This window comes from Lates calcarifer, linkage group LG5 (assembly GCF_001640805.2).
Source record: "Lates calcarifer isolate ASB-BC8 linkage group LG5, TLL_Latcal_v3, whole genome shotgun sequence".
NCBI lineage: Eukaryota > Metazoa > Chordata > Actinopteri > Centropomidae > Lates > Lates calcarifer.
This window is the reverse complement of record NC_066837.1, coordinates 13,059,422-13,076,467: the sequence shown is the minus strand read 5'-3', so window position 1 is coordinate 13,076,467 and position 17,046 is coordinate 13,059,422. Positions and strand designations below refer to the sequence as shown.

Sequence of the window (17,046 nt, the reverse complement as noted above, 5' to 3'; positions counted from 1 at the left end):
ACAGGGTTGGCATTGTTGCCAGCTGCTGCTCCTCCATTATTATTCACTCCCCCATTAGCAAGTGCCTCTGCACTCCCTGAAGACACACCACCCTCCACCACAACAGCCAAGGTCTGAAAGATAACCCACAGTATACAGAACATGTTTTATCTCAGAGACAGCAGACAGGTGAAGTCCTGCTCCTCTCTTCGCTTATATAGACATCATCAGGTTCTGTGATCACCAGGACAGGTCCAATCAGAGTCCTGCGCTTCATCTCAAAACAACAAGTCACTGTAATCATCATGACCATGCTGCAGGCTATTTTTTGCTTTGTTTCCCTGCAGAGGGCCATTATTCAGGATTATGTGGCAAACCCAAACCAGGTATCAGTGACTTGCATTCTCACAACCATTGTTGCAGAGGTCGTAGTTTCATGTCATGGTGGCATCAGGAAAATTGACCAACGAATCAAACGTGATATTAGAGTGTAAACCGACGTGGCCCAGGGGCCTTTTGGGGTCAACTGGGATCCACCTTTATGACGAAATAACTTTATTTCAGGACTGCAAAGAAACACAAGTCACCATTAACAACAGGGTGAATATTGTGAAGATCATTGCCGTCCATAAAGCTTTAATTAGAGCTACAATGAAAGATGAGATGCAGAGACACACATTTACAGCATTTTCTACCAAATCAAGAAACACAGTTATTGATTTACATTTACTATTGATTGATTGATTTTCTGTTTAGATTATCAGACACAAACAAAAATCCAAGTGATGACATGTTAAAGTGAAAAACACTTGTTTCTAACATGGTCCCAGGATGTTAAAGGACAAGGATAAGACACAAGGTTCTGAAACTATCTACTTAACATTGATTTAAAGAGTAATTCTGCACTAAATCACTCTGACATACAGTTTTTTGAGGCCTTGTACTGTATATTGTACTATGCCTTTTCTACTAATGAGCTGTTGTAAACTTTCTCCCAGTTTGGAATGCATTAGAAAACAGGTTTTTGGATAAAACCAGTTAAACATGACTCTATTCTACCAAAACAATTCTAGCTGCTTAGTCTAAATTACAGAACAAAGATCCAGATGTCCAAGCTTAGCCTGACACAAAATGACAGCAATGACCACCAACACTTGTCCTTTATATAGCAGGAGGTAATTATTATTATCTTTTCATCTGTACTCGTCAGTGTCATGTAACATTTTGACCTGACGATACAACAGGAGCCAAATGGTTCACAGAGGCCTCTGTCTCAAGCTGTGCTGTCGGAGCAGCTTCCACAAGCTCGTGCCGTAGATGAGGTGCAAAGTAAAGCTCAAAAAAGAAGGTTGACGTCCATATCCTCTGTGGAGAAAATAGATAAATGGAATTTAAGGTACAGTATTATTGAAATTAGGTACAAATGCAAAAGAGGTTTGGAACTGCTGTTGTGGAGTTTTTGGCATCAGGCTGTCTGTGAATGAAAGAAAAGCTAACCCACAGTGAGTGCTGATTTCTCATGTTTAATAAAGTAGTAAAGAAGCCACAACAGACAATGCCACAAGTCTTGTCCTGTCTGTAGTATTCAATCATCACTGGTTCATCTGTTTTAAAGTGTATTTATAGCCAGCAAACAAGCTACCTGCGCCCCCCCCCCTGCACACACGCATACTAACACATGGCACACGGCAGCTTCTACATTTTGTCCTTGAACACAGAATTCCTTTGAGATAAGACAAGTTACAGTTGCATCTCTCCCAAGGAAAGAAAAAGATTAGGAGCCTGGAAAACCTACTGTTGATAAAGTCACACAACTACACGCATAACACTGCCAGTTTTACTGATTTCTCCCTTTTGTCATTTGGTTAAAAGCTGCTTGTGCAAATCGTCAAATTCTGAACGTATGTTTCTCTCAAACATAATCAACAACCTTGTATTTGTTACATTTCTGAAGTATCAGTGTGTGTTTCAGTTGGTGCCATGCTGCTGCACTCACCGTTCTTGATTCCAAAACAGGAGGTCCACTCTTTAAAGGACACCTGCTTGTCCTTGTCAGGCGTCACACTCCTGGAAGAAGCGGGAGGTGCAGTGCTCCATTGGTACCAGAGGGACCCTGAGTGGGGCCAGTTCTGAGTGGGACAAGAGTCTGCAGAGAATGGACCATCATCAACGTCTGGTCATTATGAGCATCTTATGTATATCCAATATGTGACACTTTAGGTCTTTAGCTCATATTTTCCACAGGTCAATTACAAGTAGGCCCCTAAAAGCAACAGTTCATTGTTTGTGTCTAGGATAGCTGTGAAGTATCCCAGTCCCCATCGGCAGTTGCCATAGCAACCAAGGCCGTAGCACAGACCCTACGTTCATAAGAGATATGATAAACCAAACAGTCAAAATAACAGGTGTCCCAGCAGGATTACGAAGCACACAGCCTGCCCTTGGGAAAGAACTGCATGAAAATATACAACGTGACTTGGCCGAAAGTGATTCATTATTTAAGATTTGGTATCCAAAAGAATCTCCACACGTTCCATCAGAAGTTGACCAGCTCGCAAGATTTCCACCACATGTACATTGTAATGTAGAATGTATAATCATTGACTAAATTGAAAGAAGAGGATTTACCTGTCAGAGGGGTGTTGGTCCAGTTGAGCAAACTGCCAGTGCACCGGGTAGATGTACATGTTGTAGTTCTTTTCAAAGTCCTGTGCAAGAAGCTCAACGGAGTGATCACCGGCATGAAGGCGCCTCTCGCTCTCAAAGATTTTCTTCACCTACAGAAGCACAGAACACCACAGTTTAGTTGCCTTTGATGACCTAAAACATCACATTTTTCTTTTCCCAAAGGTGCTTTGTGATTTTCTGAGCGACTCACTCACTGAATAATTGATTGGATACAAAAAAAAAAAAAACAATAAACTTTGTAGTATCTTTACATTTTGAACACTGTATCTTACTCTGAAACGCTGTTTAGGAGTGAGGAAGCCGGGGGACATGGAGTCATGCTCATACAGCTGCAGCAGCACATTTTTCAGCCAATCTCTCATTCGCAGAGGGAACTGGACCAGCTCAGTGTCCACACATGGAGGTATTACTAAGAGAGAGGAAGAGAAAGAGCCGGGTCAAATTGTTTTTTCTTGCACCGCACTAAAGTATTGTTGCTCAAACCATACAGTCTGTCAAGTGGTAAACTCTCACATTTGCATGGCCCAGTGTAGTCCAGATGAAGTCTGTGCCCTTTCTTGGTGCCCTCCAGGTTGCATTTAGTGGCAAAGAGCACGCACGATGTATCATATGTTGTGTTGTCTGTCCCACAAACCTAAATGGAATGTGACTGCTACAGTCAGATGCAAACAGTGGCCGAACGTTCCAGTTTAGCCGTGAACAGGTCTTGCGTTTACTTACATGATCAAACTCGTTCACACTGGGAGGACACTCTGATGGTTCTTGACACACGCAGCCTGGCTTATTGTCTGCGTCGAGTTTACACGTCTTTCCGCGTTTGCAGCGGAAATTGTCACATGGATCTAGAGGAAAAAACAAACACTGTGGTAACCTTTGACCTGTACTTCATCGCAATTATTAAAGCAGTGTTAGAACAGGTCTATTTTCCTCACTGGTTTGGTTTTATCTTACAGTGTTAGGACTAGAGACCAGTGAGCTCCAACCACCGCTACACATTATCCCCTACATTCCACTGTCATTTGAGTTTGTACAGTGATTAAATTCAACTTGATCTCTCTTATTCACTCCTTAAGCCTGCAGAGCTGTGTTTTGGTAATGACCGTGAACCAGGGTGGCGCTATTCATGTGGAAGTTTAAGCAAAATGACCCAGTCAGCAGATTCCCCTATGAGACTGTTGGGATAGCGCGTTTGTCCACAGCTGTGAATGGTTAGTGCTGCAGCTACTGAATTAACCAACCAGCAGGGGCTTCTGGGTGATGTGTGCCTCCACCAAGAGAGGGCCTGGAACTGGGGTAGAGATCCACCGAGGCTCTTATCTGCACTGGATTCATTCCCACCAAAGGACCCTGGAAAAATACACAGGAAAAATGAAAATGCAGCTTCATGAGCTATTGTTTATATAAATATATTGATTATAGCTGCTTAAAGTGCATGTGCAAATTCTGTGTCATTTACCCATTTTCCTGCCCTTCTCCTCTTTGCCTTGTGCACTGTATTGTCAGTGCTGCTGCTCTCAGACTCCTGAGGATCCTGTTGGCTCAGTTCTTGTCCAGACTGTGTCTCCTCTCTCTGTGGCGAGTGCTTCCTTGACCTTTGGTTCTTCTTCTGCTTCCTTGTCTTCCTCTTGGTGTGACTTCCGCTGTCATTCTTACTTTTCTCTTCCTCCTTCCCAGCCACCCTGGACCCTGATTCGAGCTCCCTGCTGCTCTTCGGCTCTTGAGGCTCCACGTCCTGATTCTCTTTAGATTTAGCCTGCGAGTCTTTGTCGTCTTTGCGTTCTAGCAGCTCCTCCTGATCAGACGCCTCCTTGCTGTCTGCTGCCTCAGTGTTTTGCATGCTTTGTTCGTAGTCTTCATCTATGGTGGGCAGTTCCTTCTCACTGACCTCTTTCTTTTTAACATCTGTTTTTGAAATAGGCTGGGTGTCATCGGCGTGAGCTTTTAGCTTGTCTGATATTATCTGCAGAGGCTGTAAGATTCCGCTGTCAGCAGCGTAGTCAAGATCGACTGGGATATCTGACTCTGTGCTGCCATCTGCTTCCTCCAGCGGCGCCACTTGCTCCTCTCCTGTCGGCCATTTTGCCAACAGACTCTTCCCCCTTGTCCTCATGGGGCATCTTCTCCACCTCTTCTTCTACTTCATCTTCCATTCTCTCTTCCTTCGCCTCCCCCTCATCTGTCACTTCTTTACCATCCTCCTGCATTTCCAAGTTGTCTTCCAACTTCTGCTCCTCCCCTTCCACTTCCTCATCCTCATGGATCTCCACGGCCTCGCCGGACTCCACCTTGCCTTCGTCTGCCTCCACTTCTTCATCCTCCAGCTCCCTTTCTTCCGCTTCTTCCTCCTCTGCCTCTTTCTTCAGGAGATCCACCAGCTCGTCCTCACTCAACAGGACTGCAGTGCTTTTATCTCTCCTTTCAGTCGCCTCAGCCTCTCCGTCCTCCTTGTTAGTGTTGGCGTTGCCCTCCGAGCTCAACTCCTCATCTTCCTGCTCCTGGCTGCTGGCCTCAAATGTGACTAAAGTGGGTAAGACCTGTGGTTTGTTGGCCTCCTCTGTGATAACATCCTTAACCAGGAAGAAGAAAAAAAAGTTCATTTATAGTCTGAAATTACTTGATTCAAATAAAACTTTTCCAAAATAATTTAGAGTCATCTTTTACCTTTTCTTTGGCTGTGTGTGAAGTCTTATGCAATCCATGATGTTTTCCGTGTGGTTTACTTTTAACCTGGATATAACAGGAATAATTAATAATAATGATGAAACTGCAATAAACAAATTCTTAAATTTACTTGTCAAACAAGGACAAATGATTATAACTTTACTACTCACAGAGAGGGCAAGTGTTGCTGCCAGTAAACAAAGGAAAACTAAGCAGGCCCTCATACCTGAAACATTGAAATGAACCGTTTAAACACTGGACAGAAATAAAAATTGATTTCATGTAGTTTATATTACAAGAGAGAAAGGCTTAAAAGCACACCATAAACAATCAGTACATCATATCATGACTTCTAACTGGTCACAACAACGACATGAACTTGGCAGATCTTTCAAAGTTAAAACAGATGAGTGAATCTGTATGCTGCCAACACATTCATGACGAGCAGAGCTGCTGGATCGGTCTCCGCTGTCGTCACGGCAACAGGCCTCTGAGATGCGCCTCTCTCTCAAAAGTCACATTCAGAGCTAAAGTAAACATCAGAAGCTACCAGACTGGAAAAAGTTGACTAAGTCCACAAACTTTTTGTCTCTCTGGACGGAAACAAAACAGACATTCCTGGGCCTGTCCGGTGGAACAATAGCTCGCTGGTTCGGCCCAGAAAACCCCCAGATAGGTGTAGGTAGGAGGGGGGCATGTGAATAAAAATACACTGAAAGTGATAAATCATTCCAATATCATTTAATGTGACAATTATGAGACGATGTTGCAGAAGACACATAGACTTCTGATTTTTAACACACTACCATTGTTATATGACAATAATTAATGTATCTCTGATACATTTTATTATAAAATTAATTCTATATCAGTCAGGATATTTTAAAACTCTATGACATGCTTTCACCTAGATGATAAAGGTGAGTAAACAACAATTCAGTTTGTCTATATTACACAGAGTATAGTGGTGAATCATAGTATAAACAATATATTAACAGTCACTATCTCTTGATATATACAAAAATAATTGAGGCATCGCTGTTAATTTAGAGCATCAAAGCAAAAACAGTCATCCCCAAAGAGGCTACAATATAAGGAGTCACTGTGTACACAATAAAACAAGGTCAATACCAAACTATTTTGTTAACAAAATATTACACACACTCATACTTCAGTGTGGCCATTATGATATATCAAAACAGTGTGAAAGTCTCAGTAATTAGGACAAATTTTACCTGAGGCTGGGAGTTGCAAGAGAAAGTAGAATCCAGCACAAACACCAGTATGCGCCTGTGTTGAACCTGTGAAGATGTCCTTTTGTATTCAAGACAGCGCTCACACTGTCCACACAAACTGGCATGGTGCACGCACACACACATACACACACACAGCTTTTTCTGGGTCTGTGGTGCCAACGGTTTTTCTAACTTTGGGAGGGTCTTTGGGCTCCAAAGAGAGGGAGAGAAAGAGATCCTATCCTATCCTAAAATAAATAAATAAAATAAAAATAAAAATCCACTTGTCCCAGGAAGAGATGGAAAAATATTAAATTAAAAACTCTAATTTGCAATGTCCATGTTTCTTCAAAAACAGAGTAAGTAAAAAACTAAGGAAGAAAACATCTTCTGACAGGTTTAAACAAATTCTGTTTCATTTCTGCTGATAAACATGTAACAACTGATGCAGGAAATGTTTTTTTTTTTTGTCTTTGTTGTTTTTTCAACATTTGGATATGTGTATGTCATGTAGGGTATTTATGACAGAATACATTGAGCCCAAACCAGTGTGAAACGTGTCACATTTAACATGGTTTCGTGACGGAAAAAATGCATGATTTACACCACTAGATGTCAGTCTGTCACAAGTCTGTCACTGACACAATCTGTAACAGGTGTTAATACTTTCACATGATTACTCATTTGGCAAAGCAGGTTCACCTGAGGGGCAATTCAGTGGCTGCATTATTTTTGGAGAGCTGTGGAGCTCTCCATATAATCACATGATCTTCACCTGCAGAGGAGAGTTTTCTCAGATGTAATGGAAATGTAGATGTTCAAATTTCCATTTTGAAGCATTTTAAAGAGTTTTCTTTTTTTTTAAATCACACAATGCTCAACTTCAACCAGTTTATTACATGTCACCAACACAAATTCCATCTGCTGATGAAGATCATGTGATGTGATCAAAAGCTCCTGAGGGTGGTGAAATTGTTTCCAAAGTCAAAAATAAACATTTGTTGCTATCAGTAATGTCAGAATATTTCCATCATTGGTTATGAGTGTTATCATTACAAAAACCGTAGAGCTTTACTGACCCAGAGCAGTTTATAATATTCCAGCTGTACTCTTTACAGCTTAGAGCGAAGCACTTCACTCTCTCCTTTAAGTACTGTTGTCCTGCAGCTGTTTGTTCTTCATTGTTAGTAATGCATAGTTGGCCCAGCTGTGGTTGTAAATATCTATTGGCGTTTGAGAAAATCAATAACTTAGATACATCGGGCTGAAAGGGTTAATACATCACAAAAACTTATGTAACATTAGGCTGAATGTGCGGCCATTGCCAACTGCCGGTCTGTGTGCCCCAACAAGCATCAATCATCGTCTCCTCACTCCTCCCCTCACTAGAGCAGGACCTTTACAACGACTGGTAGCTGTGGTTTTGGCAAACAGCTCCAGACTGGTGAACATCCAGTCTAATTACATGTTGCTTTTGCACGGTTGAAATCCAGAGTGAGGTTAAACAAGGAATTCTGTAATCTTATTTTTGGGCCTGACCATATAAGGACATCCAGGAAACAATTATGAGCCTCAGGAAGGAAATACAGAAGTCTTTATTTAGGCTTTCTACTGTACATGCCCTATTTCCAAGAATGAGTTCTATTTCCAACAACATCATGTAACAGTGAGGATGCTATGGTTACAAAACATGCTTTCGTGTTTTTAAGTTATGTGTATCATTGGTGTATTATGCTTTGATGTGTATGTGTGACTGAAGTTATGTGACGCTGTCAGACATTTAACCTTCCCATTAGCAAGATGTCAGAAAGCTCATTTTTTCAATTTTTCTTGGTCAAGACACATATTTTGAATCTACCCTTGAGCAAGGCACTACCTTCTTCTCACATGTTCCTTGTAATTCATTATTAAGCAACAATAAAAACATAGCAATTGGGTGACTCAATAAAGAATAAAAAACATCCATTTCACCGGAAACAAGTATGACCCTGTCTGGCCCTCCTTTCCACTCTGAGTGGGTGAGTTTGTTTTTTCAACAGGCCACAAACCCTATGGTTTAGTATGCTCAGCTATATTTCACTAACGACTTGAGAGGGGGTGGAGAAAACTGTGTGTGTGTATGTGTGTGTGTGTGTGTTTGTTTTGGGCTTGCTCTCCGGAAACAAATACACCTTCGCGTGTCGACAGGGGAGAGAGACATCCAAAAGGAAGTGATGCAATCGTCTTAATTGAGGTTACTTATATACAGAAGTCCTTGGAGTTTCCTACAGCATATCCACACATCGAGCCTTTACTGCCTCCGCCGCCAGCTTCCATACGTGGCTCAGAAAAGACACTGGGTTCTCCTGTTTGCTGCTAAAGGACCACTAACAACATCTCTGACAATTCTGAACCTGACTGACAAAAAAATTAAAGGTAATAGATCATTTATTGGCTGATTTTAACATCATTTTTGTGTTTTTACACTGCCTTTTTGTGCTTAACTCATATTTTTCTGTGCAGTCTCACCATATGTTTTTGATTCTTTGTTACAGGATCTCCAAACTTTTAGTTTTGAGTGTGATTTGTTAGTTTACCATGTTATTACATTTTTGCAAGAACATTTACTTTTGCTGATACAACAAAGATGTTTACATTTTGTATTTCTATTTCATTTTATGTGTTATATAATGCATGTTTTAGTGTGTTTTTATGTTTGCATACTAGTTGCCTCAAATTTAATTAAATCATTAATACTAATTACACATGTTTGTTACAGAATGAAGGTTACAATAATAACATTTTGCCTGATTGGAGCAGTTTTTTCCAATCCAGTAAGTATGAAACTCTTAAAAATGATGTAATGTGATGCAAATTTGACAACATTTCTAATCTTTAATCTAAAATATTTACATTCTTAATATGTTGTTGTGCAGAGGCCTGTGCTGACATACTCTGCATTTTCCTGCATTTAATTAACAGTCATTACTACAAAGACTCTAGTTAAAATCATAATGGCTTAATAAGTTAATAAATGCTGCTGTGTTTCTTTTACTTCTTTTACTTTCTAAGCAGAGCATTATCATTAACTGCAAAAATATCTATAAATCCACACAGATCTTGTGCATCTTTAAGAGCTATCGTTTTGGAAATAACTCTGGCGGTCTCCTTTCTCCTTACCTCTCTGTGTTTCCTTTCTGACAGATTTCATACAATGTTGTTTTGGAATCAAGTGAGCTTGACGCAAACTCGGTGAGTGCCATCAGAAACAATCTCCTCTTTTCAAACTCTAGAGAACTAGAGTTTGAAAAGAGGAGATCCACATAGTTTACACATAAATCATTTGACTGCAGTAGAGCTGCATTCCTCTGACAGTCAGCAGAAACATTTACAATAGGTGTGGTTACTCAAAACTTCTCCAGACCTCAAGACAATTCCCATCTCAGAGACTATTGTTTACTACACTGTATGTCTGCACCCATTTATGCAGCAATAGCGTAGCCGGGCGATGGCTGACATGAATGGATCTAAAATGAATGTGATGATTGTTGATGCTGCAGTTAAAAGGTATAATTAAAAACACTGTGGTGTGTGTGCTTACTTTGTTTTTCTTTCCCAGACTGAAAGTTTGTCTGTTTCACAATCGTCTGAAAATAACACCTCCGAGCTTCAGGTACTGTACACATTTATTCCAGTAATGAGTAAATGATTATTTTCTCATGCAGAAGACTTTTTGTATCGTGTGTGATTACTGAACTTCACCTTAATGGATGTGTGTTCCTCTTTGTGTTGCAGAGCTCTGAAGAAAATACCTCAAATCAAGTGAGTCACTCTGGTTTGTCCATGTTCTGCAAAACTCGTTCAAAAAAATCTCTCTAATCATTCAGATTGTTAATCTAAAAATGTGCTGTAAATGTATCTCATGTTATCTATCTTTTGTTTCCAGAGTTCAGAGTCAGAATCATCAGAATCCACATCAGAGGACACGGTAGGTTGTATCTCTTTTACTGTTTGTGCTTTATTGTTGTCAGTTTACTATAGTATGTATATTTTAAGAGTTGTGGGTGTAATGAATGTAATACAAATGAAAATAATTGTAATAAAATAGAACTGAAGTGGAAGATACAGGAAAATAATGAAAGAGGAAATGTCCTGAGTGGAGAGAAGCCTGTTAAGTACATTAACAAAACAAATTATATAGTGTATGTGTGGTATACTTACAGTTGTTTTGATGCTGTTACAGAAGCTTTGCATGTTTTTCTAAAACAGTGTTTTGTCTTTTCTCAAAAAATAACAGACTTCAGAAGAGAGTAACAGTCAGTCAGATGAGATTGATGGGGTAAGATGAAATTGAATTGAATATTACACAAAACCAAGTTTATTAAATATTAACATATAGTAGAGCATATCTCTGGTCTCCACCTAGCTCATATTATTCACTGTATTTCCACAGTCTGATTCTATGGCTGAAACCAGAGATGACAGCATGGGCAGTGAGGAGAATGTTCGAAAGGTGAGATAAACATTCTGCACGTTCACTTGGTTTAAACCGTCCTGTTTTAGCTGAGATTAAAGTTGAGTAACACTATCCTTTGTTCATTATCTGCATCAGAGCTGGGTTCAAGCGTTTGCAAGTCGTCGACAAAGTCCTGAGCGCAGAAGACAACAGCAGCGCAGAGGTCAAAGGTGAAACGGAACACCTCAGCAGCGAGCTGCCAGAGAAGCTGCCCACTCTCTCACCCTCCACCGGCACCATCTTCAAACTGAAGACCGGTTCCGCTCAGGGTCAAACGACAAACCTGCCCCTGGTGGGGAGCCCCACCGACAGCAGTGACACCACCAGCGACAGCGCAGACACCAGCGACATGACTGGTGTTACCGCCGCCACCAGTGACAGCAGCGAGAGCACCAGCAGCGAGAGCGACGAGACCAGCGAGAGCAATGACACCAGTGACGCCAGCAAGAGCACAGAGGATAGTAACGGCAGTGACAGTGCCGAGCTGGAACAAATCAAAACCAAAGACTGTGTGAATGGAACTCAGAGCTGTGAAAGTGAGGAGTATTTCTTCCAGGATATAGGAGATGACGCCCACTACTCTGTAGACAACCTGATGGTGCCAGATGAGGATGAAAGGGAGTTAAGTCTAAGAAGATGATGACATGTACTTGTGCAACTTTATATGTTTCCCCACTATGAACTACAACAACATTAAATGACCTGCCTGAAGACTTCAGGTTGACAAAATTGCTATTGCCCATCGCTTCTGAATGTTGACTGTGGCATTATAATGTTACCTGCAGCTGACTGATTTGTGTGTTTGTGTGATTATTATTGTGATGATGATGTAACCTCGTATTTACTTTGTTTTTATAATAATAAACAAATAACCATGGTACTGGGAGCTTGCATGTTTTTATAGAATTAGACATAGTGGGTAGCAGAGAGCAGAATAAGTACATTTACTTTCAGCACTACAGTTTTAAACACGATTGTATTTTACTTGTATATTTCCAATTTATTCATCTTTATACCTCTACTCCTACTAGAATTCTAGAGGGAAACTTTGTACCTTTACTCGTTTACATGTATTTAATAAGTAGTTAAATTGTGATCAGCCTCTGATAATTTGCTGCAGTAAAGAAGTTCAAATTGGCTCTGGGTCTGCATCTGTAATGATAATCAATAATATGCTTTATGTATATTTGAAAGTATACATATGAATGCGGCCATTTTACTTTTGATACTTAAAGCACTTTTTTTTTTTACAGCGAATACGTCCGTGCTTTTAAGTAAAACCGAATTCAGGACTTCGTTGTGGTATTGTTATATATAACTGGGTGTATTTGTTAGAACAGGCCTCTGTTATCAAAGCTTAAATGTTGAAACTTTTGAGAATGCTATCTTTAAGTCAATTCTGAAAACGAAACAAAATGAACGAATGACTATATAGCATTTTCCCCCCTTTTGCCAATATGGCCGGTTAGCTCAGTTGGTTAGAGCGTGGTGCTAATAACGCCAAGGTCGCGGGTTCGATCCCCGTACGGGCCAGTCCAACGTTTTCGTAAATTTTAATTTTTTTTCTTAACGGTTGTAACGGTCACACTGGGCTGTTTACTCTGCTGTTGCTCTGCTTTCTGTCTCCTCCGGCTGCTGAGGGAACTGGGAGAATAATCAGTGACACTGGTCACACCTGTGCACCATGCATATAAGCCGTGTTTGATCCCCTCTCACACACACACAACTCTGCTTGTAGCTTTGTTTCCTGTTCTTTGTTTTTACACCACGACATCCACGCAACACATTTTCACTCAGGTCATTTCGGATTGAAAGCGTGGAAACATTATTGAGCACAATGTCTGACAATATAACACCTGTAGGAACATCCAACCTGTAGGAATATCCGTGAATCTGATGCTCCGGTGCAATGTAACTGCAATCACAGGGTCAGCCAGCCATATGAATGCTGATCATGGTTTCAACTCATTTCACCCTTACTTTGAGCGCTCCATTCATTCAAGATATCTTGTTCAAAGATAAAACAATAAATCCTCAAATTGTGAAACTTACTATTTCACTGAGAGTAAAAGGGGTTATTTTACCCTGAAAACAGCATGTTAGCCACGTTTGAGAAACAGGGTCTTTGACACCAAAACTCAAATCCTAGAGCTTTGTATCGTAGCCCTGCCTGTATAAAATCTCAGCAGTAGATGGCGACAAAGTCAACCCTTCTCGTTGCTGTGTAAGGCCCTGCAACCCCCACTGGTGTTTTCACTCATTCTGGATGATTCTGCTCAGTTTAAAATTAAACAGAACTATGCTGGGAATTACATAATAGTGTCATCAAAATAATAGAGGAACCCACCACACAAGCAAAACTAAATTAACAAGGGAATAAGAGAAATGTCGATCAAGCAGCGTCCGTGAACACCCACACAGATCTCAGAGGAGGACTAGTCAGCCTCAGTAAGTGGAAACACCTGTGTAGGTGGACTACAGGTGTACAGGGACCACTCTTTCTCCTCCTTGTAATATTTTAGACAGATTCATGCTCTGTCAAGTATTAGCAGTCCATGGCTGTGCAAGTTTCAGTCATCATTAGGTAATAATATCAGAGAAACCATGGCCCCTTGCTCTGGCACCAAGCTGTTTTTTGGTGTCTGGTAATGCTCCAACTCTTCTGCATGTCTTAAATACTCATTTTGTTCTTAAAGTTACCAGCAGCTCTGACAGCAACACTATAAACTCCTCCAAACTCACTTGTGTAACCAAGTAAGAGATGTGTTATCTCCACAGCATCCCACTCAGTCATCACATTTCATTTTTCCAGGCTGGCATTATGTAAATTCATCAAGAAAAAAGTTTTTCTTCAGGGTCAAGATTTTCTTGTGCCATTGCAGCTTCATTTGAAACAAGCTAATGTAGCAACCTCTTTCTTACTTTCTGTTTCATTTCTGTGGCGGATAGAGAATACAGGAGGTTAAAATATTATAATTCTGACAGCTTCCTTTTCTCTTTAATCTGCACTGAAAGTATTCAAAAGCAAATGTACTATCAAACTTGTTTTTCTTTCATCTTAGATGAAAAAAAACACCTATTTAGTTATTACAAAATATTTAATACAACATATCTGAACATGTTGGAAAATTGCGGAACAATAGATGATAAATCTCAGAACCTGTCGAATGACATGCAGCTGAACAGTGACCCTCCTCTTAAACATACTGACAAATGATGAGCTGAAAATGCAACATAAGCATTGTGTTTTGGTCACATAATTATAGTACTCGATAAACATGTTTTACAAAACTATAAATCATAATAAACAGGCAAAAATAATATCAAACGTGCCAAGAGTCCTGTGTTCAACCCATGAACATCTGAGGCATTGTATCTTCCTTTAAGTCACATTCCTATCTGGGAAAGTGAGACTTCAGGTGCTCCTTCAGAGCCGGGATAGTGGGAAGCTCTTTGCGACACATGTGGCAGCGGAGAGGTAGTTTCAACAACTCACTCATGCCTTCTTTCACAGTGACTTTTCCATTTGTTTCAAGCATCTGAATGACATCTGCAGATAAGGAAAAAAAATAAAATTCACAGTAATGGACAAAGTGTATTACTGAGAGACTTCGGGTTAAAACAGACTAAATTTGCTCTCACCATGAGACTCAATGAAGTAGTCAGTTGTGAATGAGTTCCAGTGCTTTTTGTTCTTTAAACATGGAGAGTCAAAGTCCTGGCTGATCACATGGAGATGAACATGACTGTAAAAGAAAATAAGCACAATTTATTTTCATGTGTCTACATCAACATATGTGCTGATCATCAACCTTGTGAACTTAAGACTTGAATTTGCACTTTAAGAGTCTTTTGTATTTAAAAGACTGTACCAATGCTTTGAATTACTTTTTCCATTTATTACATACAGTGTATGTTACACTGCTACCATTTTTCAACTAATGTTTTGTTTTGTTTGATTTATGTGTACACCATCAATGAATGGCTACTGATTTCTTTGTCTAAAGTGAGTGATCCAAAGTAGGCTTGCTTTTGTACACCCTGCCATACCTCTTGCACTTGTTGTGGTATTTACTTTTAGAAACATAAAAAATATATACATGTAAAAATCAATGTGGTGTGATGTTTATTGTGATTTAATGGCACACCCAGGCAAGTTAATTTACATACTGTTCTACCTTGAAATCAAATCAGCAGCTTCCTGAAAGATAGAAAAACACTGTATGCTGATTGATTTAAAAACTAGTTTCTTTTGAAAATAGATGGCAACAATGTAAAATATTAATTATTGTATGAAATGGGATAAAACACAAGAGCTGTCTTTCAATGTAAAAGCAACAGTCAAGAAGTTATTACTAACCTCATACTTGGGATGGCATGGTACCCTGTGCGGAAGCGTAGTGAGCTAGCATTGGGACACTGCTGAACCATCTGGTCAGCAACTTGCTGCATGTGTTTCACCAGGTCACAGTGCTCCTCACGCAGCGCCTTCAGACTAGAAATGGACTGCCACGGGAGGACCAGCCAGTGGTAGCGTGCCTTGGGGTATTTATCTTTAATTACTACGACTTTATCATCCTTGTATACCTAGAAAAAATCAAAACAGTGATATTTAACAGCCAGACTTGGTGAGAAAATCATGCAGTCAAAAACCCAGCCATGTTTCAGATCAGTAAGCATCACTCCAGCTACCTGCATCTTTGGGTCTTGCATTGAAGTCTTCAGACCTTGGCTCCAATGCCCAACACTTTCCTGTAGCAGATTGTAGGAAACATGTTTCTTTTGTATAACATTTTTACCGGCTCTAAAATAATAATAATTCAAAAGAAGTTGAATATGTGCACACACACACTTCTTCTTTTTTTTTTTTTTTTACTCACACTGGTTTTTGTGGCGTCTCCGTGGCTGACTGTCACAGAGACCTTTTCTGTCGGTTTGTCTACTTTCATTTTCTGGGCCTCTCTCTGGTTCTCTCTGTTCTCTGAAGCTGACTCTCGTGGCCTTTTGGTGCCACCGTGGTTGCCGGTGGGATCCTCCTTGAACTGTACAGTGTACGGATAGAGCTGATTGACAATATGAAGCTGCTGTCCGGGCTTCATTTTGACGTCATTGCCTGTACCCACCACTACCGAGTCTATGGAGGTGGGGTTCACACCCAGCTTTGGAATGAAGATGGGAGATGAAACACAGAGTGTTAAATAACCTGTGGAAGACCTTTCAGTAATTACTGAAATTTAAAAAATAAACAAAAAAAATATCATTACTGGAAGACTAAATAGAATGTGTGCATTTAACAATGCATATTCAAAATAGCAATAAGGACTAGCAAGCTCAGCTTTAAACTTAATTCATATTATTTTCTGGGTTTAACATTGAAAAAATGTTTTTACGTGTCTTACCTGTTTAACTTTGACATAACCTTTGTTGCATTCTGCTTTCAATTCAACTGGTTGGGAAGGGACAACATGCGCATAAATTAAAGCTTGTTTTTACTACATATAGATGTTTTTATTATGGTTTTTATAATATGTCATGAATGTCAAGTCTTAATGCGTTAAATAACGAGTAACGAAGCTGTAAATTAAACGCAGTGGATTATAGGATTATAGTGGAGTACAAGTAGCATGAAATGGAAATATCAAATACTCAAATAAAGTACAAGTACCTCAACAGTACTTGTAAATGCACTTATTTACTTTCCATCAATGTCAATATCAGGTTTAAGCTTGGTCTCATAACGCTTAACTGCGTCACATATCATTATGTTTACTTGCTTGCTCTATGAGTTTAGCTAACGGCTAAACAGTATATCAGTATATTACCTTGCTGCCGGGAGCATTTTTTGTCTTTAATAGTCGTTTCTGGACCTCGACCCAGGACAACTGTCTGTAAGTGGGGCAGCTGAATGGGTTTATGATTACCCTCCTCGCTGATAAGCCAGCAAACTGGCATTTTATCATCTCATTGAGCTTTTTTGTTTTACAAATC

At 40.0% G+C, this 17,046-nt stretch overlaps 3 protein-coding genes and 1 non-coding gene across 5 annotated transcripts; 2 read left to right on the top strand and 2 right to left on the bottom strand.

Annotated features, from left to right (window-relative positions):
• Positions 1-513: 513 nt before the first annotated feature.
• Positions 514-6,759, bottom strand: sparcl1 (SPARC-like 1). The gene is given in 13 exon segments (XM_018695641.2): positions 514-1,344; positions 1,976-2,033; positions 2,035-2,125; positions 2,608-2,756; positions 2,940-3,076; positions 3,181-3,301; positions 3,388-3,509; positions 3,906-4,014; positions 4,124-4,732; positions 4,734-5,234; positions 5,329-5,394; positions 5,499-5,554; positions 6,564-6,759. Coding segments are annotated over 12 exon segments (2,046 nt in total). The 5' UTR covers positions 5,553-5,554; positions 6,564-6,759; the 3' UTR covers positions 514-1,315.
• Positions 6,760-8,773: 2,014 nt separating this feature from the next.
• Positions 8,774-11,944, top strand: LOC108896490 (dentin sialophosphoprotein). The gene is made up of 9 exons (XM_018695642.2): positions 8,774-8,978; positions 9,322-9,376; positions 9,747-9,794; positions 10,162-10,215; positions 10,338-10,364; positions 10,489-10,530; positions 10,840-10,881; positions 10,996-11,055; positions 11,155-11,944. The coding sequence occupies exons 3-9, from the start codon at positions 9,757-9,759 to the stop codon at positions 11,696-11,698; spliced, it is 807 nt and encodes a 268-aa protein (XP_018551158.1). The 5' UTR covers positions 8,774-8,978; positions 9,322-9,376; positions 9,747-9,756; the 3' UTR covers positions 11,699-11,944.
• A 573-nt stretch (positions 11,945-12,517) lies between these two features.
• Positions 12,518-12,591, top strand: trnai-aau (transfer RNA isoleucine (anticodon AAU)). The gene has a single exon. It is a non-coding gene; the product is annotated as a tRNA-Ile (tRNA).
• Positions 12,592-14,137: 1,546 nt separating this feature from the next.
• aptx (aprataxin) lies at positions 14,138-17,037 on the bottom strand. Of its 2 annotated transcripts, XM_018695645.2 has the most exons (7): positions 16,881-17,037; positions 16,458-16,504; positions 15,939-16,217; positions 15,751-15,810; positions 15,419-15,645; positions 14,701-14,804; positions 14,138-14,608 (listed from the first exon to the last, which is right to left on the bottom strand). In XM_018695645.2, the coding sequence occupies exons 1-7, from the start codon at positions 17,008-17,010 to the stop codon at positions 14,454-14,456; spliced, it is 1,002 nt and encodes a 333-aa protein (XP_018551161.1). In that variant the 5' UTR covers positions 17,011-17,037; the 3' UTR covers positions 14,138-14,453. The 2 variants fall into 2 exon arrangements, with proteins under 2 accessions (XP_018551161.1, XP_018551162.1); XM_018695646.2 differs by lacking the exon at positions 16,458-16,504 and having other exon boundaries at positions 15,939-16,100.
• Positions 17,038-17,046: the final 9 nt, after the last annotated feature.